Below are 25,139 nucleotides of genomic sequence, written 5' to 3'. Positions count from 1 at the left end.
CCCCACACAAAGCACGTGTTCAGCTTTTCTTCTTAAATCCTACTCAGTTCTAAGTTACCTAAAACACAGATTTTGCTGTCATTTGCCAGAATTGCCAGTAAATTCACTGTTCATTTCCCATTTTCTTACCAGAAAGCCACTCCCAGCTTTCTCCCAGCATTTGAGCACCCAGTGAAGCGGTGACAGCTGCACTAAGGCTAAGGAGCGGCTGGGTGAAAATCTGGTGTCCCCCGGGGGCTGAGGAGGTGGCAGGGCGGCACCACGGCTGCCCACAGCACCTGGCACCGCGTGAGAGATGAGTCCTTGTGCATTCCTCACAGGATTACCACAAGTGGTAAGCTTTGAGGAAAGGCCTCGAGCACCTGCGGGCTGACCAGCTTTTCCATCTATCCAGACTGGTCTAGGTGTTGCCCTCTCCACAGAACTTAGGCGCTTTGTGGACCTGGCAGCCCACGGGACACGCATCTTTACGTTAACACCGGGGTAAATTAATTCGTGTTTTGGTGAGGTGCGCCTTCGTTTATTCACCGTGAGGCCCGCGCTCTCTCAAAGCCGGCGTTTCACCAGCCCGCGGGGCTCTGCGGTGCCGGCAACCGGGGCCGGGCTCCCCGTGGAGCGCCCGTGCCCCGCCGCCAGTACCTGCGCGGCGCAGGCCCGCGCTCCGCGGGCGGCGAGGGCGGAGGGCAGGGGAGGGGCCGGGCGGCGGGGCCGTGCCGAGCCGTGCCGTGCCGGGACAGCCCGGCGGCGGCCGCAAAGGGCTGCGGAAAGGCCGCGACCGAGCCGCAGGTGGGGCGGGAGGCGGCCGCCGTAACGAGCCCCCCCTCCCCAAGCCGGGGGGGGCGCCGCGATGAGGTGAAGCCGCGGGGGGGGCCGGGGCGGCGGGCGGGCCGCGGCCGGCAGCGGGGCGCTCGCAGGTGGGAGCGGAGCCCGGCGGCAGCCCCCGCCCCGCCGGCGGGGAGCGCGGCCCCGGGGGTGCGGGCGAGCCGGGGCAGCTTCTGCCCGTGCCGGCCCGTCCCCTCCCCCGCTGGCCCGGCGCCCGCCGTGCGGGGTTGCGGCGGTGTGCCGAGCCGTGCCGAGCCGTGCCGCTTCCCCCCGGGCGAGCTGCGGGGCCCGGCGCGGGGCAGGGCGCGCTGCTTCCGCCTGGAGGCGGCGGCGAGGAGCCGGCGATGGACGGGGGCAGCGAGGCCGAGCTCGGCGGCAGCAGCGCGGCGCCGCTGTGGAAGAGGAGGGCGACGCCGCGGCAGCACGCCCGGGGCAAGCCCCGGCCGCAGTCGTACCAGAGCCCCAGCGGGGTGCTCGTCACGGACTTCCCGGTGGAGGACAGGTGCGCCTTCACCGTCACCCAGCCCGCAAAAACCATCAGCACCCGCCCGGGCGGCGCCGCGCCCCGGAGGGCGCCCCCCTGCTTCAGCTCCGACACGGGATCGGCGTCCAACGGGACCCTGCGGCCTCCCAGCTGCCCGGCCGCCTGCCCCGAGCAGCCCGCTCGCCTCCTGGCGCTGGTCTCCACCGGCCCCCTCGGCATCGCGGCGAACGGCGCGGCCGCCCCGGCGGGCAGGCAGCCGGCTCGCGGCTCGTGGAGGGCCCCCGGCCCGCCGGCCCTCGCACCGCAGCGGGACCGGAGCGCCTCGACCCCCGGCCCGCCGCCCTCGCCCGCCGCAAATGCGCGGTCCCCGGCCAACAGCGCGGCCGTGCTGCCCTGGCAGCCCAGCCAGCCTTATAAAAACCCCGAGCAAGTGCCAGCGGGGCCCGCCGCCGTTTCCCGGGCGATTTCCCCGGAGCGAGACTTAACTCCTCAGGGCCCGGCCCCCGAGGGCCAGCTCACGGAGCAGCCGTCCATCATCCTGAGCACGAACAGCCCCGCCGCTCTCAAAGTGGGCAAGCAGCAGATCATCCCCAAGAGCTTGGCTTCTGAGATAAAGGTGACGAACAAAAGCGGCAGCCACAATGCAGAGACGAACAAGAGAGTGCTCAAGGTCCGCAGCATGGTGGAGAGCCTCAGCGTGCCCCTGGTAGCCGACGCCGAGGAGGAGGCCGAGGCTGACCTGGACAGCCCGGGGACGCTGAGACGCGGCTTGCGGTCTACGTCGTACCGGAGAGCTGTAGTGAGCGGCATCGACTTCGACAGCTCTTCCAATTTCAAGAAAAAAAACAGGATGTCTCAGCCGATACTTAAAGCGGTTGTTGAAGATAAAGAGAAATTTTCTAGCTTGGGGAGGACAAAGGTAAGTTACGTTGACCGGTGAGTGATAGATTGCTTTGAGTGTTGTAGACTACACGCTAGAACAATGTGCAATCTCTAGTTGTCCATAAATGCTAGTTTTTATTCCTGTTTTTTGCTAGCAGCAGCCTTTTTGTAGTCATTGATGAGTCCCACAGATGACTTACGTGTGGTGCTTCCAAAGTGAAGTGGCAGAGACCTTAGGGACACAGTTCTGTTGAAATCTAGGCAGCTCAAAAATGTGGTAATAGCAGCCTCATGCTTGCGTTTCCTGCTGGATTCCCCAGCACATTTAGGTTTAGTTTCACAATCAAATTGATATTATAAAACCTGTTCCCCAGAAAGTAGTAAACATGGAAAAAAAAACAGAGTCAAATTGAGTTTATTATGTCCTGGCTGTGAGAGAAAATGGACCGACAGAAAAATAAACTTACACCCTACGCTTGCTGAGACATTACTTTAAAAGTACTTAAAAAAATCAGAATATGGTTTTTAAATTGACAGACTCCACTTCGATGATCTTTTTTGTGGCTTAATTCCAACACCTGCAAGTTACTGTTTTTTTAAACATCCTGGTAAATTTTGGAAGAGTGTTTTGGAAATGTGTTATAAAGTACTCCAGGCAAAGGGCTAATGCTGTACCTGTTAAAATAATTATCAGCTTTTTGACAATTTTTAGCCAAATTAAAAATTACAGAAGCTCTTGTGAAAATGGGACAAGTGCTGAAATAGCAATAGATCAAATTGTGAACTACTCCTGAGAAAGGAGCTTTTTGGGTTTCGTTTTGGTAGTAGACTTTTATCAGTAACAGCAAGAAGTTGTTTAAAGTAGGATGCTGTGATATTGCCCTGTCTTTACACAGGAAACTCTTTCTGCCAGTAGCACTCTTGAAATTGACTACATAGACCCAGCTTGTTGCACCAAAACAACTGTTTTATTTCAGAGGTTTGTCTTGGTCACAAAACGTTCATTTACAAAGTGCTTAATGTGGTTGTTCTTTGCAGAGTGTGTAGAAAGCTTTAGACAGCTACTCAGATCCACTCAGGTCACCTTAGAGCCTTGCAGCAAAGCCCAGAGACAGTGAAATGAGTTACAAGTTCACTGAGCTCTTGTAAAGTTAGTACATGTTATGCTTTTGAAAGCATAAGAACAATAAAACATTCGGGACAAATATATATATATATATATATATATATATAAACAACATGTGCATAGAAAAATCTGTGGTGGCTTTTCAGTTTCTCTGATGAAACAGTTGTTTTCACAAATACTTCTCCAACATAAAAGGTTTATAGATTAAGGCCTTTAATTTGGAATAAAGTGGAAGTTCTTGTTATTGTTGATTATTTTGCTTTCTTCTTTTAATGTATATATCTTTCCTCTTAAATATTAGAAGAAAACGCTGAAAGGACAAGGGACATTTGATGGGGAAGGTAAGCCCTTTTCTGTACAGACTTGATGGTATGCTCAATCACAAGAGAAGTTAACTTAAATACCATTTTCCACAATTCTTTAATACTTGGTCAAAGACTAAGTACCTTGTTTTTCAGTAAATTGATTATAATATGGAACCATAGTTTTGGCACTGGGTATATTTCAATGAATATTTGAATGAATATGGAATGGCAGGTTACAAATATGTTTTTGTTTGAAGGGTATCTTCTCAAATTAGACTCTTGTTCCTCTTAAAAGAATTGGTTGACGTGTCTGTCTCAGCCCTAACAGCTCTATAGAATTACATAGGTAAGGCTTTCCCTCCAGCTGGGACTGTCTTCCTGCCTGTTTCCTGTAACTCCTGCCAGGTGTGAGACAGCTTTTGTGGATCAACGTAGGGGTTGAGGGTCATCACCTGCAGCAGATACCTGAATTGTTATTCTCAAAGTTCAAGGTTAATGCAGCTTTTTCCCCCTTTTTGTCATAAGCAAAAATGCTGGGACCACTGGAGTGAATTTCTTGACTCCTTAATCCTTTACTTTTCTTGTTACCTAGCCTTCAAGCTCAAGTGTCAGAGGAACACTGCCCATGTATCTGCCCTTTTATGTTATTCGTTAATTCAGAGTTTTGTCAAGTTTGCTGCTCTTCCCAGTATTCCAGCACAAAAAAACTTGCCCGGAAGTAAGTCCATGGAGGTGTGATGGCAGTTTTGCCATCATGAGAAATGGGAAGGGAACGTTCCACATCTCTGTCTCTGCCATTGTTGTAACTGAGTTAATGCTGGCAGTACTGAAACAGGTGAAAAGCGCGTTTCATTTTCAGATTCATAGGCCCTATGCTTATTCAAGCAACCTTTGAAGTTTCTGTTTTGAATAGTTCTGACTTGAGACTTCTGAAGATTGGGCTATTTCGTTCACTTAGTGAAGTGCGAAGAGAGTATTTAAAGCTGACAAGAAAAGTAGACGTGTATTGGACTTACAATGGTCCTTCCGATTAAAATAGCCAGACCTCCGGATTAGTGACTCTGCTCTACTGACACGCTTGTTCCGTTCTTAAATTGCTGGCTAATTATGAAACATTGTACAGCAAACCAAGGAAGAAAAAATTGTTGTCTGTTTTTTGTTGACAAAGGACACATCTGTTCTTTAATTCAGTCAGTGTGGATCTTTTTTGGTAGTGGTACAGTGATCCATTGTTACTGTACTGCACCATTGTCCATCCTAAATAAGATACTATCTTTGTCTTTTGGAGTTTGTGAGCAGCACATTGACGTTTTCGTTTCTTTCATTGTTTAAATGTTACTTAATTTTTTTTGAAAGCAGCTAAGCTAACTTTCTAGCAATTAATGACATACTATTGTTGTTTTATAGAAAATAATGTGTTATATCAGAACTATAAAGAAAAAGCTCTGGACATAGATTCTGATGAAGAGTCTGAGCCCCGAGAGCAGAAATCAGATGAAAAGATTGTTTTTCACTATAAGCCCCTGAGATCAACGTGGAGTCAGCTGTCAGTTGTGAGTATTAAGTCATTGCACAGCCAGCCAAACAGTATCTGAGACTGTACTGAAACAAGTCCTTTTACTTGCTACTGGAATTTTCAGCTCAAGTTTTTCATCTTTTTTTTTTTCCTTGCAAAATATAAGGTGGTATATTCTCTTATCAACACAAGGTATTCTGGATATTCTTTTAGCAACAAATTTGCAACTGCTCAAATGTTACTAATCCAAATCTTGGGCTCTCACTTCAGCTTTTACTCTGGTTTTATGTAAGGTAACTCCAGCAGCTTAAAAATGCATAAGTCATGTTTTCTCCATCAGTTTTAGTAGGTGTAGACTCATGTTCCTGCCAGAATCGTTTTCTCTGGTTCCCTGACATCTCCCGTTTTCATTTGCTGGCAAAAGTGTTTGTAGGCTCACGTCGCCATGCAGCAGACTGGTTAGAGGATCTGATTTGAAATTAACGAGAAAAAAATGTCAATGTAGTTTACAGTGAAATTAAATAGAACTTTGAAATGCAAAGGAATTTGGATTTCATAATCTTAGGCTTAAAGATACATTTTTTTTAATATGTGCTGGATGGAATAATCAAGCACAGCTCTTTTGTTTGCATATTCAGTTTAAGACTCTGTACTTTCCACAGTCCCCAGAAATGGTGGCTTAGGCCTTGCCTGATAATGGTGGCAGCCAGGCCAGTGCAGGTCCTTAGAAAAGCTAGGAATTAGGCTAATGTCTGTCACTGGATCTGGCTGTTCTGAATGAGGCACTACCAGAAAGCCTTAAAAGGTAGGTTTAACTCCTAACAGCATGTAAACTTGAAGTGGAATATGTGCTTTATGGTTCCTTTCAATAAGTTGGGAGTGGTAGGGATCAAACCTTAAGTAGCATTTAGTCCTTTTTTTGTTCTTCTTTTGACTAAACTTATTTCATAAGAACAACATGAAAATCCTGATCAATTATTGGTCTTTGTTTTACATACAAGACTATAAAATGAACTTTCTCAATTGCATTGCTTGCGAAGACACAAATTTAGCGATTCTTCTAAAAAACAAAACAAGCAAGAAAACACCATAATTCACTAAAAATGTGAATTCTGTTAAAAAGCTTTAATTAGTTATGAACAAGTTTCTGCTGTACTGCTCTCAGTTGCTACAAGCCAACTCTAAACTAATTGACTGCATATATGTAATGGAAAGCATTTAAAAAAGCTATTCAGATGGTAGTATTCTGCTATTGTTAGCAAAGCCTATTTAGCACATGCAGCGGGTTTTTCTTAGTAGCATTGTTAAACAAAGTAGCATTGAGCTCTTTCAGTCATTACTGTGATCTTGCTAGCATCCCTGCTGCTAGGCTGGAAAATCAATGATACTAAGTGATAATTCTGTAAGCTTTCCTAGTATGCATAATTTTGAGACCAAAGAAAGAGTAAAAATTCTGTGTTTCTGTGGTTAGTTTTATCTTTTGATCATTTCTGTGGTTTCTGGGGATAGCCATAAATATATATATATATATATATATATATATATATATATTTAACTTGTAGAATGTAGAACCTTTCATCTCTGTATATGACATAGGAAAGGATTGTTATCATACCACATGATCACCTAAAATATTTGACAGTTGGGGCCATTAGCTGTGTATACCCTAATAAACGAGTAACTAATGCTGAATAAGATCTGCAGGCTGTTTAGGCTGTCTGTTCAGAAGAGCTGTCTGAGAGATGCTGACAGTCTTGCAGTTCAAGGTATTGAAATACGAATAGCTCATTGATTCAGTAATTATAAAGAAGCCAAGACAATGTGGTTTTAAAAATATTTGCTTTGAATTTTCTTTCAACGAATTGAGTATTCGAAATGTAGTTAGTTTTGCTTAATACTGCAAAAAAGTTTGTTTCTAATGAAGTCAAATTAGTATTCTTCTGCCTTCTAGGCAAACTAGCAGTTTAATGCTCAAGAGCTGGAAAGAATGTTATTCAGTAATAATAATAATTGTGAAAACACTAATTTGTCTTGAGACCAAAGCAGTACAAAGACTGGCTCAGTAAGAGAACCATTGGTGTATCATGCTTACGGTTACATGAACCAGACTTGTTCTTTCCCATTTCGAATGTGGCAAACTTGCTTAGTGTCTTTACTTGATTTACAAGGCTCGAAGTGGGAAGTATATGGGAAAAGGTAGTGCACTGTGAAAATAGTGTGGGAACCTGCAGATCTCATGGTGTCTCTGTTTACAACTCTGGAAAAATTATGTGTTGTCATTGCGTATTAAACGTGAGTGCTGAATTGTAGCAGGAGGTTACTGGGGAATGTCCAAGTATTGGGTTTCAACGTATGGTAGGGAAGAAGCACAGCGGGTTTATGGTACTTGTTAGCAGTGAATACGCTAGGAAATCGGGGGGAAGGACAACAGAGTGACTCCCCCATCTCTGCGGGTGGTTTCTTGGGCTGCCCAGGCCTGACAGCTGGTGCAGCTCCGACTAGGCTTGCTGCTTGAGGGAGCGAGGGGTTGTGAAGCCTTCATGTATGGAGTTGTCAAAGCCTTTAGACTGCAATAAAAAAGCTGTTCCTGACCTCTTGCATCATACAGATACCTGTGAAAGTAAGATGGAGCCTTTTCAAAGAACACTTAAGGACTCTGAAGTAGGGTGGTGTTTAAACCCAGTTCCTTTCAAGTTGCTCTCTTGACCCCTCTTCCTCTTTGGATTCCTGCGACAGATCAGGCAGCAGACAGGGGCTGAGCAGGCGACCAGTTTAGGGCCAGCTTATCTGCTGTCTCTGCGCCTTCCAGCTTTCATCTATTCATTTAAAATTTTAATTTGGGAAGAATAAACAGTATTTCCAAAATACATTCCAAAAGCATCTTGCAGTATGTTGTTGGAATTCACTGCAGATCATATGCACTGGTACTACCTTGTGTGTCAGGTTAAATGTATTTACTTCCCAACAAATGCAGCAGTCCGTTCGGGATAACAACGGTATGTACTTCACATGCAGAGAGCAACAGGGTCAGTTAGGGTGGAAGGGACGTTGACTTGGGATCAGCTGTCCCGGGCTGTGGCTGCTCAGGTTCCGAGTACATCCACAAGTGGAGGCTTCACCACTTCTTGGGCAGCTGCTTCGGGGGCTTCCACCGTGTCTGCCTGGACTTGGAATGTAAATGCCTGTCCTGCCAGGTCCTTACCTCGGAGCCTGGAGAGCATGTTGCATGTTTGCTTTTTATTATGACTGTCCGTGCTGCTCAGGTTCTCACAAATACTCATCATATTTCATTTTCTGATCTTTCTTTCTCTGGTGTGTAGCAAGTATGATTGAGATTTTTCTCCATTGCTCAAAAAGCTGCTGCAGGTTGCTTTTCCGAGCCACTCTGTGACCTTTCCACGGCTGCTTCTCCTCTGTGGTATCAAACAAAACTACGTGTTTTTACTGTCAAGGATCTTCAGGGCTCCTTTGTCCTTCAGTATCAAAACGCTTATGTTCATTTTGGCTTATGGTATAGCCACTCTGTCATATTTCTAAAGTATTTCTTGTGATTTCTTTTTCCCCTCTGCGTAGCTATTTCTTATTTTAGAGGAAGTTCTTATACATAACTGCAGAGTTAACCCCTCGTTCTTTTCGTCATTTCCTCCTTCTTGCCATAGTTGAATCGGTCATGACTGAGCCTCTGGAAGAAAGCTGTCCAGCGTGATGGGAAGACAGCAGTAGTAGCTGGAGTGTTGTCCCTCTGAGTTTTTTTTTTTCTTGCTATCTTCTTAGCTTATATTAAGTCAGTGTTGATGGCATAGCATCACAAATGTGATTTTTTTTTTTTTTTTTTTTTTTTTTTTTTAGTCTTTCGGCTGATACGCTTTGGACACCTTAAAAATAGGAATTGAATTTTTTTTCTTAGGGTATGCCAGAAGTAGTCTCTGTATTTGGGCCTCCTTCTTTTTGGAATCTTTGCAGTTAATTCAGTGCATAAGCTAGAGCTGTCTGCTTCTACAACTAATTTATATGTGCACCTCAAATGCACGCACACATGTATGACTAGATGATAATCACAAACACAGCTTATGTTTTTGGAACATAAATTTAGCAGTTGCCACATTGTTCTCACTGGAAATTTACAATTGCTCTATTAACAGGAAGCATTGTAATCTCTTGGATATCTTCATAGGTATTTCCTGTGTCAGCATATTTTTAGAAAAGTCTTCCATGGCATCCAAAAAAGAGATTTTACTTCCTCATGAGTACTTTAAAGCTTTCAGGCTGTTGACTGAAAGGTAGTTGAGTAGTTAGTCAGCTAACTAGTTCTGGCTTGGTATTCAGAAGTGTATGCTCGTGGTGAGCATGGGAACTTGTAACATATTCAAAAGAGCAATTGCTCGAATACATTGGGCTATTAACGTTTGCTTTGTAAGTATATATTACCAAGCAACGTGCCTGCAAACTGGAGTGCAGCACCCTTAATGTTATGCCATCTTTACTGCTGAGCCTGCTGTCCAGGTTTGTAGTGGCTGGTATGCAAGAATAAAATTACAAATCACATATCCTTTAAAATCCAAGGAGCGAGTGGTGTAAGAAGAAGCAGCTGTCGATAATAGTATGTTAGGAGCTCGTGGAGAAAATCCAAAAGGGAAACGGGAGAATGGAAGCGCATCTGTTAAGTCTGGCGAGCGCTTGAGTTCCCTGTCCTGTGCCCTGGCCTCTTCCCCATCTCCTGGATGGGGTCCTGTGCTGGTCAGTCCTCTAGAAAACGCACAGAGCCAGTCCCTCCCTGGTGTTTGGCCTCCTGTGTTTTTTAATGTTCTGTTAAATGGTGTGATGCACTCGGTTCACCCTGGGAAGGGATGAACTTTGCAAGTCTGTGGCGTGGTGTGCAGTAGCTGAGCACCTGGCCTCAAGCTGCAGGGTGCGCAGCTCAGGCTGGTGTTCGTGATGGTCCTGTGTGGAGAGCTGGGGCAAACATCTCTGCTGATTTGGCTGTAGGATGCAGAGGGAGGAGAAACATCATCGTAGGGCTGGGGATGGTAAAAATACAGAGGTATTTACTCAGGACTTTGCATATCTCTTTAGAGTGAAGATGGAGCTTTTCCAGGATAACTCTTGGTCAACAAACTACCTGCCTAAAAGACCTTTAGGTGTGTTTGTTTTACAAATTAAGATGCTAAGATGTTTCAGGCCAACCAGAAAATAAACCTTATGATAAACGTGTATCAGTCAAGACATCTGTCTTAAAAGGAGAAAACAATTTTTACTCTTCAGTGTGTGTGTGAAATCCAGGAGGGTTGTGCAGGGTGGGAGTGATTCAGCTGTGAAAGCTGTTGCTGTAGAAGTTCTCCGTGTGTCCTATAGTAGTTTTTAATGACTTTTTTTGTTCTTTGGATAAATATTATAAACATTCAGCTTTTTAAAAACTTATTTCTGATGGTTCGTTGTTGTCTTCAGACGTGGACAGATTCTTTATCTGAATTTTTAGTTCAGTACTTAAATTGTTGTTTCTTAGTGCAGTGTTTTAATAGTTCTCCGTGTTTGGTTTTGTTTACTTTAAATTATATGTTTTCTACAAAATGTGTTAAAATATATATATATATTTTTTTTAGGTGAAAAAGAATGGATTATTGGAAACAATCAGCCAGGAAGAAAGAAAAAGACAAGAGGTACTCTTTTGAAATAATACATTCCTTTTTTGTTGATAACTTTTTTTTTTCATTGTTAACTTTTTGTTTTGTCACACACATGCCTCATTTAATACTCTGTATTTGTTCATAAGGAGGCAAGTTCAACACACTGCTTCCTGTCCTAGGGTGAAGCATGCTGTCTTCTCAGGGAGAATAAAGAAATGAAACCTGTCTCTTGCTGATGTGCACAGATCCCTGCTGCATGTCTCCTGCCAACACCTGCAGGTCTTGCTGGAGTGGTTCCTGGGTATGCTCACTCCAGCAGGTGTAGCCTGGTTGATGGCTACTCAGTAGCAGCAGACAGAAGCAACCCTGTTCTGTGCTGGACTGGGAAGGTGTAAAATTAAACCTGTGTTCACAGAGGGTAGGAGGTGGCAGATAAAACAACTTTTTGCAGTGCCTTTTAGTTGTAACTAATCCTGTCAACAATTCTGAACGTGAGCAGTGTGCATCTAGTGTAACTAACGTATTTCTTTCACGCTGAAATGGAGTAGGAGCATCCGTGCTGTCAACAATACAGAAAACAGCAGCAATTACTGATACAGTTATCTTTTCTCTCTGTCCCTTTCTGTCTCTGTCCCTCTTGTTTCTTTTTTGCACCTTTTGTCCTCTTTATCTGCTTTCCCCTCTTTCCTTACTTACAGGGTCTATGTCACAATGAATGAGAGGTGTTGAAAAGAATAGCCTGACCTAGCCAGCTATTAGATACCTGCATTTCTTGAGGTATGTCCTTTAATAGGGGGAAAAAAAAAGGCGGTGTTTTTTTTTGTTTGTTTGTTTTATTTTGTTTTTTAATAGCAGTGCTGTAGAATTACCTGCCATGGTAATTTGCTCCAAAATTTCCTTCAGGACATACCTCAGTGAATGTAGCCAGATGAGATCCAACTGGGGTTTTCCATGGATCATAGAATCACAGAATGGTTTGGGTTGGAAGGGACCTTAAAGATCATCCAGTTCCACCCCCCTGCCAGAGGCAGGGACACCTCCCACCAGCCCAGGTTGCCCAAAGCCCCATCCAGCCTTGAGCACTGCCGGGGATGGGGCACCCACAGCTCCTCTGGGCAGCCTGTGCCAGTGCCTCACCACCCTGTGTCGTTTACAGGCATGTGTATAGCAAGCCTCAGATGCTAATCTAGCTGTGACCTACAGCTCTGGTGTTCGGACCTGAAATACAGACACACATTGCATATACGTGATTAGACAGTAGGGGTTTGTTTGTTTGTAGTAATCCTACATTTTCTTGACTATCTTCTGCTTTTGGGGGCTATCAGCTGTGCAGCAGTTCAGGCTATGTGTTCTGCTTTTCTGTCTCCTCCTGCTGGAAAGCTTTGAAACACAAGGCATTTATTTCAGTCGTATCCTTTAGAAGCCTTTAGTCAACATTTCCTGGAGCCAGATTTACATCTCTTCAAAGAAAACAAGTTCTTTAGATGTCCTTTAAATATGAGGTCTGTAATGTTACCAGAAATGTTTTCAGCTTGGCATTTTTTTTTATTTGAATATTAGAGGCCCATCCTTTCAGAGAGAACCTAAAGAAATATTCTTAAGACTTAGTTGTGCTATTGTGGTTTTGCTTTATTTCTTTTAAATTGCCTTTTATCAATTATTTTATTATCTCTTTAAATTGCTTTTCAGTCTTGCATTATTTTTGCTATCATAATATATTTGTTTATACCTTGATTAAATGTCAGTGTCCTACATTCATAGGCATCCCATCTTTCACCAAACATTACCGACTTAGATCTCTGCATCTTTCACTTAAAGAAAATGCATCATATAAGCAGAGTGATGTGAACTGAAATAATTTTCAATAGATACTCCAGTTTTCTTGCAAGCTGGAAACTCTAACCTTATGCGTGTGTACAAACTCCAGTGTGCTTCTGGTCTCTTAAGTTCTGTAGAGTGTCCATCCGAATTCAAGTATCTGCTTGTGCTGATAAAAACCAAGTTAACCACAACATGAGTTCATGTGTCATTCAGAGACTGTTAGCAAGCAGCTGGTAAATACCACCACAGCCTCTGCTCGTGGTGTGGTTATATATGTCAAAGTCGAGATCGTTTCTTAATCCTTTTTTATCCTCTGAAATGTTTGGGTCACGGTTAAGAGGATATCCTCTCCCATCTCAGGACATCGGAAGAAAATGTCCCATTTATTTCTGACTGTGCTAATGACTTTCTGTCACCAAACTGGACGAAGTCTATGAGGGCCCTCAGTAAAAGCATAAACAAAGCCCCTCCAAAAAACAATGGGAGTCTGTATGTTCTTCCTGTGTTGAAAGCTGCCTGGATGGAAACCAGTTAGTCAAAGCACTGCACCGCTCTCGAGGCAAATCCTTTCTCTGTGGGCACAGCAGAGAGAAGCAGGAGAGGCAGATGGGATTATTCAGGAGGACTGCCTTCAGCATGCCCGTGGTCTCTTCTGGTTTTATACCTGACTGGGGGAGATCACGGTTTCTCTAGAGCACGTGCATCTGACATCCAAGTGAACTCCTCTTGTAGGCTGTTACTTGCAGACACTCCGTCCCACTTCATAGAGCCATGGGCATTATTGCTAGGTACTCAGATCTGCAGTCGTGCATCCAGAATACGTACTTCTCCTTCAGTTTAAGGATGCCTGGAGAAGTTAATTGCAAATAACCAATGAAATTATACGTGCAAGTAATATTGGGAGCAAAGTTGTATCGTTTTTGCTGATGGTATTTTGTGTTAGTAATGTGATGGTGAAATGTGGCTTGGTGGAGCTCATGACAAAAGTGGTCTTGGAGTTTTGTTTATTTTTTTTCCACCCTGTATGCACAAGAACTCCAGTGGACTAACAGCAAATCAAGCCTAGAGAGGTAAAAGATGCCTAAAAGCTGGAGGGGTTTCTACATCAGGGAATAACATTTCCACTGGAACAAGTATGTGGATTTCAAAGTCCAGGAGTCCACTAGAAGTTTGCTTTGTGTGCCAGCCAGCTGATGGAAGTTACAGTGGCTTTGGTTCTTAACTGGTGGGGTGATAAACTGGAGAGAAAGTTGTCAGGGGGAGGTGAGGGGAAGTACTGGAGGTCTGCCACTCAGCCTTAGCTGCCTGGTGTCTGCTCAGCCTCCAGGCTCCTATCGCAGCCTCAGATATCTCAGCTTTTCGTATGCCTGCTCCTAACTTCATGTTTTAAAAGTCGCCAAGGTATCAGTGTTGATAGATGACGAAAACTGGAATTTTGACTAAAACTGGGATTTGCTTTTCTGCAGATGCTTGGGGAAGCAAGTACGTTTTTAAGTAAATAACTTTTCAGCTTCTCTTTTAAGAGAGCAAAAGCTAATTCTGGCTGGTGAGCAGTAGTATTACGATTTGAAGCTTCCAGGCAGACCACAGAAATGGACATGTGTTTGTAAATTTAAAACAAAACAAACTCTCATGTGTATGAATAGGGAATGATCACAGCTGGTGTTATGTTGTTGTCCTCAAAGACCGTTTGCAGTTGTATTGAAAAGTCTCAATATAGCTTTTTTTCAAGTGTGAAATCATTAATTTCCAAAGGTAAATGATAAAACTCTCATGGAAATGAAAGCTTGCATTACAATTTCTAGCTTACACCCAACAACTTCTCTTTGCATCCCTCCTCCGCATTTTCCTTAAAACAAACCAAACAAAAACCTACCCCCACCTAGTCAATAGTAAGTCTTTTCTTTCACCCTTCCACTTCACAGGCAATATTTGAAGTGATATCTTCTGAGCATTCTTACTTGCTGAGCCTGGAGATTCTGATCCGGATGTTTAAAAATTCCAGAGAACTGAGCCTCACAATGACCAAAACGGAGAGCCATCACCTTTTCTCCAATATTACGGATGTTTACGAAGCAAGTAAAAAGTAAGTGTAGAAATACAAAAACATTTTTTTAATTATACCTGACGATTACTAGTAGTAGTCAGAATTTCTTTCAAGCAAGTAATAAAATGTCACATACAAAATTGTGTTTTTTCTGTTATCACAAAATGGAGCAACAGCCACAAGGTTGAAACTTCAGTAAAAAATGTATGCCTAACAATTTAAGAATGAGAAGTCAAATGTTCTACTTGTTGAATATTCCGAATCTTAGGCTTTCTATAGGCTATAATTGAATTAGAATGGAATTTGGTTCTCTGTGCTTTGAGAGCACTGTAATCTATGTGCTCCACAGTGCTAAGAATTTCCTTAACATAATGCAAAAGCCAAGGTTTTGATTTTACTAACCATAGATTCTGGTTTTGTGATGTGATTAAGTCTCTGTTTATTTGGATTATATTTTCCTGTTATACCTGACAGCCAGCTCCTTGGATAGCAGAGCTTTGAGTACTATTTATGATGTGTGGTAGTATTTGCAGACTCAGGCAGTGCCTCACCTACGCTCTTGTTCAGAGAGTCATGTTGCTCTTATTTGGAAAAATTTAGCTTTTCTTGTTAGAATACTCTCTGTTTTTAAAGTTGAACACTTTTTTTTTGTTGTTTGTTTGTTTGTTTTCTGGCTGTACTGGTTTAGTAAGGAGAGCTTACAGGTAGGCTGAACTAGAGATGTCCGTTTAGCATGATAATAGGTGAACATAAAAGTGAGTTTCTTGTCTGAATCTCAGATGATTTTAAAGTGGTAACCATCTCCTCCAAAACTGTCATGCTAGTTTGAAGATGTAAAACACAAATAATGGTGAGCATGCACGTGAGTTTGACAGACTGACAGACACACCTTGCTCCCGTGTTTGAGCTCTCGTTTCATGAGATAGATGTGGTATTAGTTTATCTGAAAATTGGTAGGGATGGAAAGAACATGGTGTATTTCAGTAGGAGTAAGCATCCTTCACGTCTGACCAGTTCCAAAGCTAGATGCTGATACATTAAGCAGTTGTACTTAGTCTCTACAGTCTATGAAATTAAACTTACTCTGCCCCTATTAAACTGTTAACAATTGAGCAAGAGTTGCGTACTTGCCCTTAGGAACTGACTTGCCAGTGTTTAACTTAATCAGTTGAATCACTGTTTACTTTCTCCTGAGTACTCAATGTGCAGCATACTGTGCGACTTTGGTATCTTTTATGTAAACAGCACAGCATCTGTTCTGCTGTTTATGAACGGTGCTGCGCATGCCATAGCACCTGGCAGCAGAGACTTGTGTTTCTTTTTGAAGGAAACATGACTTATGCTCAGATCTGCTCTGTGGTTTGTTTGTTTTTTAATTTCTTCAGTGTGAAGTCAATAATGAGAGAAATTGATACCTGCAAATGGGGCCTAATGAAAAGGAAATGTTGACAGATCTTGCACAACACAGATGCGGAGAAACCTCTTTTGTTTTCACTAATAATTATTGCCAGGATTGTTTAATATTTCCACTGCGTGTGTGTGTGCACTCACAGCGTACTTCAGGGTTATGAGAACCTTAAACTCTTCAAAAAGTTGTTTAATGAGGTTTGGTTTAGTTATCATTTGCTTGGTGCCTTGGTGTGATCAACAGCAGTACTGGAAGTTGAATTCCTGTGGCCGATATAACTAAAAAATAAAAATGTTCATGCTTGTTTTCTTGCACCTTGTATCCAGTTTGAAGTAAAGCATGAGGCTAAAGGATGCACTTGGCCTAGTTAAGATATTGTTTGATCTTCGTGGCATTGTACAACTTGAAATGTGCCTTGCTTTGTTTCTATGGAACAAAAAATACCAGCCTCTTTTCAGAAATGGGGCTAGTGGTTGGATAAGGAGTCTGTCAGGTTAGGAATATTTCTGGAGTCAGTCTTTTCCACCTTTTCATCTTTCTTTCGTCCCTTTTGTTTCCTTCTTGTAGAAATCATGAACTTCTGAACCTTTAGCATTAAACCTGCATTTAGGGAGTCTAATGTGTTGTGTGAAGCGCCAGCCTAAGGTAGGAGCTGTATAACGGGTGTACATTTGGAGTTACTGGGTATCCCTGCATTTCAGCATCCCTATGTTCCTTTTGACTTCTCTCCTTTTGCTGTAGTTGAGGCCTTCAGACAGAGGCTGGGTATTTTCCCAGCTAATAATTCCCACCCTAGGACAGAGAGTTACACGACGGCGGTGTTGGTGGGGAGCACAGGTTACCCAAGTCCTTATTTTCAAGGAATAATACTTTTTAAAGGCATCTGTTTACCTGAAATCTGACTTGTAAAAGTAAAGTATCGTGAGCGCATTTTTTGCTAGACAAATACTGATGTTATATACCCATCATGTGTTAGGGGGTAATTGCCATCTTTTTAGATAGCTTAATAGAAACCAAATGTTAATGAGCCTGGAGACTTTGCTGCTCTTTTGGGGTGGTTCGAAGACACAGTGAACATATTAGTATAATTATGTATGCGAATAGGTATTTGTTTTTTCCTGTGTTTTCAGTGAATGAGCCTTCAAACCCATTAAACCTACTTTTAAATTGCTCATTTAAAATATTTAAAGCAGAGGTGGAGGGGGTAGCAGTATTTTTAGGGGAGTTCTTTAAAACCCTTTTGATTAGTAGTCTTCAAAGGCAGTGAGAGGGGAAAAAAGAAAGAATGGAAAATACCACACTAGCCTAACATTATAATCTTATTCTTTTTTGTCTGGGAAGCGTAGTGGCTTAAGAACTTGTTTTTGTATAACTTGGAGTAAAAACAGAATTCGTAACTCCTTTTTAAACTTAAATGAAAGCATATTTTGTTTCCTGAGTTATGCAATACTGTTAAGCTATAACAAAACTTAGTGCTCACTTTCTACAGCTTCATTTGTGTAAATAGTGCAAGTGGCTTTCAAACAAAAGCCTCTTTATCAATAAATACCTTCAAGCTAACTGCCACTTCTCATTTTCAAGCTCTTCTAAGCTAGCAAAACTCATCCTTTCGTTACGAAAGTGTCATAAACTTGGACATTTGTCACATTACATGTGCCGTATTTTAAGCAGCCTTTAGTTTTCTTAAAAAGAGAAAATAGCTCTGAGGGCATGGGTGTAGTTATCAGTGGATTTGGTTGCTCGGACAAAAGTTTAGGGAGCTGAAGAGCGTGAACTGATAAAAATGCCATCTTCAGTCACAACTGCTTGGAAGTTGTATCTAGGAACTTTGACTCAGAGCATGTTTAAAGGATGCTCTCCAGAAACGCCAAAATGGCTCGTAGTGCATGGCAAGGCCATTCCTAATGGAACAAAGCTGCCTTTGTTAGAAGCTGAATACAGACAGTAAGGACGGTCTCTGCTTTCGGGAGGTCACTGGAATGTTTCTGACAGTGAGTCTGAATAGCCCGTGCAGCTTACATTGTGTTTGTGTATTAAAACATCCTGAAAGGTGGCTTCAGGAAGCCTTTAATTGTGTATTTGCCTGTATGTGTAGTGTGAGAGCTCGTAACTGATAGAGCACAGAAATCACACGAGTGGCATCCAGAGCCAGTGAGAGCTGTTAAATTGAGATGTGAACTGATCGGTATGCCAGAGGTCAGCTTATTCAGGAATAAAAGCTTGTGTAGTCTGAGAATACTGCACGATCCATCTCATGAGTCAGAAAAACTCTCCAGTCTCAATATGTGCTGCAAAAGAGGTCAGTTTCCCAAGAGCATGCCTTGGGAATGGGGAGTTGCAGGGAGATGAGAGAAACGTCTTGGAGAACAATTGGTCTGACAGGCCAAATCAGCAAATTTATAGGGGGATGGAGAGCTTAGCTTTTTGTTTCTCTCTCTGCCATTAGGTTAGCAAAAGGCGAAAAGCTTAGGGAATATCAAAAGGTTAACATTAGCAGAAAAAAGCAAGAACAAAGCACATTTGGACAGGTTCAGACTGTTCAAACTCTGTGTGTTGATTCCAATAGAGAAGCCTGTGTGGGTTTGTGAGGTCGCTTAACACCTCATCTGAGCATCTTAACTCTGTGTGTGGGCGTGTCAGGATCCAGGTAAGCTTTTTTATATCACTTTTCTGTAAATTAGCTTAATGTTTCACCTCTTTCTGGCATCTTTATGTGTAGTGTACCTTCATCTTTCCCTATGGGATAATATGGTCCTAGTCTGCATTTAAGAAGTGTTTGCATTGAGCATTAATGCATTATATAGCATTAACCAGGCATTAGAAGCTTTGCTTGGAGAGAATGAAGAATTTTGTTACTTAGCTTCTTTGTGAGATTGGGGGGAAAAAACTGAAACACTAAGAGTAGACCCTGGGTGGAACAGGCAAACTGTAATGTGCAGAAGATGGGGCATTTCACTGACCACCAGCAGGTGCTGGTGATCACTGAGACCATATGGCACACTTGACTTTTTTTCAACATGTAGAGCACTGCTAAGTTTACAAATTGTGATTTTTGCCTTTCTCCCAGCCTTGTGCTGCCGATGGGGATGTTTTTGATTGTCAGGAGACTCCAAGGAGTCCAGAGGATGTACTGTAGAGCAGTGAGTCCAAAATGCCATTTGTTTTCCTCTAAATTTCAGTTGCTGACAGAACACATTTAGGCATTTGTGTCATATTGATGGCTTGGGACAGTTCGTTTATTTTTGCATTTCCTCGGGTTGCCTCCCTCATGGTTCAGACATCAGCGCTAATTGCTGAACTCTTCAGCTTTAATATCTAGGGCTTATTTGTTTGGAGAGTTCTTTCTGCAGCTGAGAAAACTCACTGGGTTGACCTGTGCTGTGGTTCTTTGCAAACGGCTAGCAGTGCAGGAAAACAGTAACTTGAACATAATATGCAACTGGTGCTTGGATGCCTGACCCAGGGATGTTTTTTTTTTTTTTTATAAAGTAGCTTCATTATTTGAGACAGGATTAGATAGAGGATTTCGATATTTGGGAACTGCCAGTCTGGACAGAATCATATTTCCCTCAGCTTGGATGAACAGAACTTGAGAGCAAATGCTCTTTTAAATGAGTTTAGAAATTTTTATACCTATATATAAAATAACGATTGAGTAAATATCTAGCAATTACCTATGCAAAAAGTGCCTTGAGAAAATATCTGGTTTTCCAGAAACTATGAAACGCCTGTATGTTCAAATTGCTCACTTAAATATCTCCAGAGGAATAGCCCAAATTCACAGATGCCATCCATCACCTTCATCATGTGTCTAAACTGTGGCCAGCTGTTGCCAGATGTAGGAGAACAAAATGACAGCAAGGTAGTTGTGCGATGGCTCCCACGGTGGCTGGAGGGTGGTAACACTGCCCTCTCGACTGTGTTCGAGTATGCTCTTCCTCCTGCTTCCGAATTGCCCTTGTTGGTGACCCTGACTTCGATCAAAGCTTTCCTCTCCAGTGGCTCTGATGTGGCACCTGCAGCAGTGGTTGTGACCAGCGTAAGGAGGCATTTTTTGGCTGGTACCTATGGAAAACTTTCTCAGCCCGAGATACTTACTGTTGATAGTGATCTCTGCAGGAGTTGCCAATGGGATGGGTTATTTCCACTCTTAAAATAGTGGAAAATAATGGTGTTTTATTATATACATTATGTAGCATTTTACTATAATACTGGTTTAGAGTAAAAAAGATAAACGAAGTGTTTTTCAGTATATTCCCTTGTCCTGTGTAAAATCCCTTTCAAGCTGGCGATTGCAGTCTCTGGTTCAGATATCTCTCTGAAAGAATGCAGCTAAAAGTAAACAAAACTGAATGTATTTGAGGTTCCCTCCTGTCTGACTCATGTGGTCCTCTGTGAAATTCAGTATAGTTCTCGTGTTAGATTGCACGGTTTCTCTGCTGGCAGCCTGATCTGTGCCTTCACATGTGCTGAGGTGCTGTGAAAGGTCGTTTCTGAAGGGGCCTCCTGAGGATCTGCAGGAACACTGTGTATGGCTCACGAGTGTTGGTGCTGTTCACTTTTAACAGAAACTGGCCTTGCATGTGGCATTTGCAGTCATGTATCTTACTGGTGAACTGAGCCTGGGTATGAAGTCAGTTGTAAAGACCAGATGGGACTGGAAGACAGAATAAACTTGTGTTTTCTCTCAGATGGATTGTACGGTATCTTCAAGAAACACCAACATAAAGCTTATACTGCCTATTGTTGTGTGCTTTTTGTTCTTTTTTCCAGTGCTGGATAAATGAAATTTAAATATTAGTTGCATAAAATTTGTATTCACTCAAAATCTGGTATATCCTAGAGGTAATTTGTGATGTCATTTAAATGCTGACAATGTAATTGTTTTTCTGTTTCTTTCTAGCATCCTGCGCCTCCATGGTATTTTACCCAACAGATCTTGAAATGCTTATCAAGCTTTGCATAGACACAGCTTAATCCCTTTAAAATGGTAATAGTTTGTGCAATATTTTAAGGAGACCTTCAGATCATTTCCATGATTTGTGTTTACTCATTTTGATAGTTAAAGTACAGACTGTGTAGCAGGATTTTGTTTTAAAAAAAAAAATGAAGGCAGCTTGTTTGCCTATGTTTTCCACATGCTTGGAGCTACCACCTCCTGCTTTGCTCAGAGTAGGCTCTTCAGGGGATTGTTTCTGAATGGTTGCATGCTGAAGCAGTACATTAAGTATCTCATTTGAGTTTTAGGGTTTTTTATTTGGCAGTGTAGATGTACCCTGTGTTTATCATCTTTTTACCATGTGATAAGAGACCACCACTTGCCAAGGTCAAGAGTAAGAGATGAAAGTCCCCTCACCATTTGCCAAGATCAGGGTAAGAGAAGAAAGTCCCCTCATTACAAACTCCAGTACTGACCGAAGGATAGAGGGAACCCATTCTTGTAATGAGTTTTATTCATGAGTTTTCCAGAGTAAATCGGGGTGTTTTTTCAATGCATTCTTCCCCCCGCCTCTCCCTGCCCCATCTTCCCCGAAATAACGTGGGCATTTGCTCGAGCATTTGCTCGAGCACTTGCACGTCCAGGGAAGGAATTGAGCAGCCCTGCTCAGCCCTCCTCTGCGGCAGGGTTGGGTTCACCTGGAAAGGTTAAAACCCAGGCTGCACCTGTAACCACTCATCTGTTCCCTGGGTTACTCTGTGTTTTCTTTTAAGGTCCGTGCAGTCTCTCCCATGTGAGACTGTTCCTGGTTCTCTTTTTTTTCCTCATCCGCAAAAGATGATTCTGCTTTGAAATGTCAGCTAAATTGCCATATCATCTCAACTGCATGATTGTATGTGTGCATTTTTATTGAATTGTCGTTGTGGTTGCTAAAGCTTGATGATATTAACAGTGTTGGTCAGATGAAAAGTAATTCAGTTTTGTTTTTGACTTTACAAAAGCAGTCAGTATTCTTGAATAGTGGCCATTAAAATGTTATTTTATTTTAACTCTTTAAAGAGAATTTTAGTAATTTTTTTTTACCTATCTGCACTTGTATTCAAAACTTCATCCGAGCTCTATCCTCTCAGTATTCTTCATGTGTTCTGCTGCAAAGATTATTTTGACGAATTAATTGTCCATGTGTCCTTTTCTGAAAAATTTGTCTTTGAAGAACCATACTGTCAATTTATATTCCCTGTGAAAATGCAGCACAGATGGTATGTAACTCAGTGTCCCAGAGTTTTATAGGGAGAGGTTCACTGTAAGGTCCCCTTGGATCTTTTCCTCTTGTAATTAAATTACTTGTCAGAACTCTTCTGACAGTCTGTTGTCTAGGACTTTGTGTCCAGTTTTTCTTCTATCATTAAGTACTTCTGGAGATACTTTTTTCTTATTTCTCCTGCTGAGATTCCCAGCCTAAGAAATGATACTTCTATCTCATGCTCAGTTAATGACTTTTTAACGTAAACTCTATAGTTTCTTTTCATAAAAGGAAAAAAAAAAAAAAACAGCCCACAACACACACAGCCCAAATCTCCCCTCCACCAGTGACTTAGGAGAGTTTGTGTTCTCCAGCAACTGAAAGTTTTGGCATCTAATAAAAAATACCTTATTTTGAGATGGCATTTGTGGTGATGTATCTGAAAGAGCATGGTAAGAACAAAAAAATTAGGAAAGATCTGTGGCATCTGGCATCACCAGGTCTATGGCAGGAAGCTCCCATCTACCATATTTGTTTGTACTGAAACCCATCACTGTATTATGTGAATATATTCTCTGTTTAAAAAAAAAAAAATAGTGCCAGCAGCAGCATTCCTGGTTGAATTCTTGCAACCTCTGGCTCTTCTTTTGTGGCCTAAGCTCTGCAGAGAGAGTTATTTATGTGAATATTTGTGTTTAAAGACAGTTGTTGTGTAGAGCAGCAGTACTTAAAATTTTAAAGCCTTCCAGCTGTAACCAAACCCTATTTACCCAGTCAGTGGTTATGCAGCCTTTCCTGCAGAGCATCACTGCCCCGCTCGTGAGCCTCGCTACCTGCACAGATCCTCTCCGCCTGTGGTGCTGGGTCCAGCAGGGCTTGTGCTGGTAGCAGCTTATGAATCTTGCTCCGATTTTCAGAAAGCACAGAAGAAAACTATTTATCTGCATAACTTTGGTAGTGAAGTTTATGATGTTCAACAGGTATTTGAGCTTGACCTCTGCTTTCCCTATAGAAAGACTGATAGGGAACGAAGAAGCAGTCTGTTAGTTGGGGCTGGGAAAGAAGTAACTACTCCAGCAGTCAGCCTGGTTTCAGAGAACTGCCCTCACTCTTTTTGTGTAAGAAGAATGTGTAGCTTTGAAAAGGCACCAAGTTGTTAGTAAGCCTAGAAATAGCCATGTTTAGCAAGCCTGTCAAAGCAGGAGGATGTATGCGTGTTCCCTTGGCTCCTCTCATGCCTCGTCGGGTCAGTGTGCTTTGTTTAGATGAGGCTTTAAAGCTCTGCAGTCTTTTACGGGACTAAATTGGCGAGATGAAAGCCTTTGGTGCAGACGGACGAGTTCTGTGGCGTTGCTCCCCACAGATCTGGACGCCTGAGGTTGGTCTGTGCGGTGGCTGTACCTGAGAAGCCTCAGCTGCCACAGCATGGTACCGCGTGTCAACCGCAGCTTCTGCTGGGGCCGTCTCAAAGTGACAATGATGGATGCAGACATTTATTCCTACCTTTTATAGGAAGAGCAGCTTTATGTGCAGGAATATCAAAACCTGCAACTTTCTTCCTCTTGTTAAGCATACATGATAATTTGCGGCTGTGGGTAATTTCACCCGCTGCTGTCTAGGGAAGTGTCTGGCGCTGTGAGGGCATGAAGACAAGTCCATGGCGAGCCGGCAGGGCAGCCTCGTGAGCCGGGCCACGCTGGCTGCGCCTGCTGCTGTCCTGCCCTCAGCCTCTCCTGTGGCCAGCACTGCCGCTCCCGAGCAGTGCCCGTGTGGTGCTGAGAGCTGCTGGGGCACTGCCTGGCACCACACGCCTCGGACCCGCTCTCTGTCATCTCTGAGTTAGCCCGTCAACAGCTCGGCACAGGTGCCCTTGTGAGGAACGTAAACCTGGGAGTGTTCGCGGTTTCCCTCCAGTGCAAGCCAATGCCATGCTCCAGGCAGGAGGGCGTCCGGGCCGACGGGGAGATGACAGTGACAGATCCCAGACCTTCCTCTGCAGAGTCTCCTGGGCACTCACTAAATCACCGTCACCTCCAGGCTGTGGTGGAGTTCCCTGGCTGAGGCACTTCCCTCCAGACTAAGCAGCGGTTAATTTATGTTTCTGTACGGTTCATGTTTTTATATTAACAGATGTTTCTTCCCGAATGTAAGGATTGGTTAGCTTGCTTGCTTATGGCAACAAAGGCAGTAGTTGTGAGTACTGGCGGCTGGATGTTGTCCAGCTGGGGATCGCAGGTGACAACCCAGGTGCTCAGAGCCTGTGGATCACCCGCCTAGTCCCTCTTCTCTGCTCTCCAAGGCCTTCACTTGCTGTGTGTGTTAGCATTGCCATTTTAGCAAGTGTTACATGGGAACGGCTTCATTCCTGTGGTTAGAAAGTTTCACAAAAAGACTTATAAATTCTTTGTTTGTGACATCAAAGAAATCATTTTGTTCTCTGGTAAATGAGCGGCTGACTCTTCAGGCCCAGGGCCATGCAGATACACGCTGCTGCTTCTGAGGACAGGGAGCCCGACTTTGTCCAGCATGGGAAAGGTTTTTAAAATGAAGACTCCTGTTGTGATGTCTTCATAATTTATCAAAAAGATTTATGTTTCTAGTGCCACAGCGTGTTCTTTGTGGGCTCATTTGTCAGTGGGTAATAATTGGCTGAATCAAGAATTGTTTTTTTTAAAATGCATACCATTGAACTAGATGCTATGAGCACTTCACTGCTATCTCAGGAATCTCCCTATAACAGAATATATTGACAGGGTTGCCATGGCATTTTTATTCCTCTGGATTTCTGCCAGAATACTGTAAATAGTCGAAAAGGCAAGTGGATTACTATCAGTACAGTTACTCATGGGTAGGCCTGCTGCAAGTTGTTCGCTTGCTGCAGAATGAAAAATAGGCTGGCAGGATCTTTTTGTTGTTGTTTGG

At 43.1% G+C, this 25,139-nt stretch overlaps 1 protein-coding gene across 1 annotated transcript in view; it reads left to right on the top strand.

Annotated features, from left to right (window-relative positions):
* Positions 1-1,166: 1,166 nt before the first annotated feature.
* The window catches only part of ARHGEF26 (Rho guanine nucleotide exchange factor 26), a 49,963-nt gene continuing 25,990 nt past the window's right edge, over positions 1,167-25,139 (top strand). Inside the window, exons 1-5 of the mRNA XM_035566521.2 lie at positions 1,167-2,225; positions 3,616-3,655; positions 5,027-5,172; positions 10,736-10,792; positions 14,506-14,666. Coding sequence (XP_035422414.1) covers positions 1,167-2,225; positions 3,616-3,655; positions 5,027-5,172; positions 10,736-10,792; positions 14,506-14,666 — 1,463 coding nt within the window. The remainder of the gene's footprint in view (positions 2,226-3,615; positions 3,656-5,026; positions 5,173-10,735; positions 10,793-14,505; positions 14,667-25,139) is intronic.

The sequence above is a fragment of the Cygnus atratus genome, chromosome 9 (assembly GCF_013377495.2).
Source record: "Cygnus atratus isolate AKBS03 ecotype Queensland, Australia chromosome 9, CAtr_DNAZoo_HiC_assembly, whole genome shotgun sequence".
Classification (NCBI taxonomy): domain Eukaryota; kingdom Metazoa; phylum Chordata; class Aves; order Anseriformes; family Anatidae; genus Cygnus; species Cygnus atratus.
Note: the sequence above shows the minus strand (reverse complement) of the source record. Positions and strands in the feature narration are given on the sequence as shown.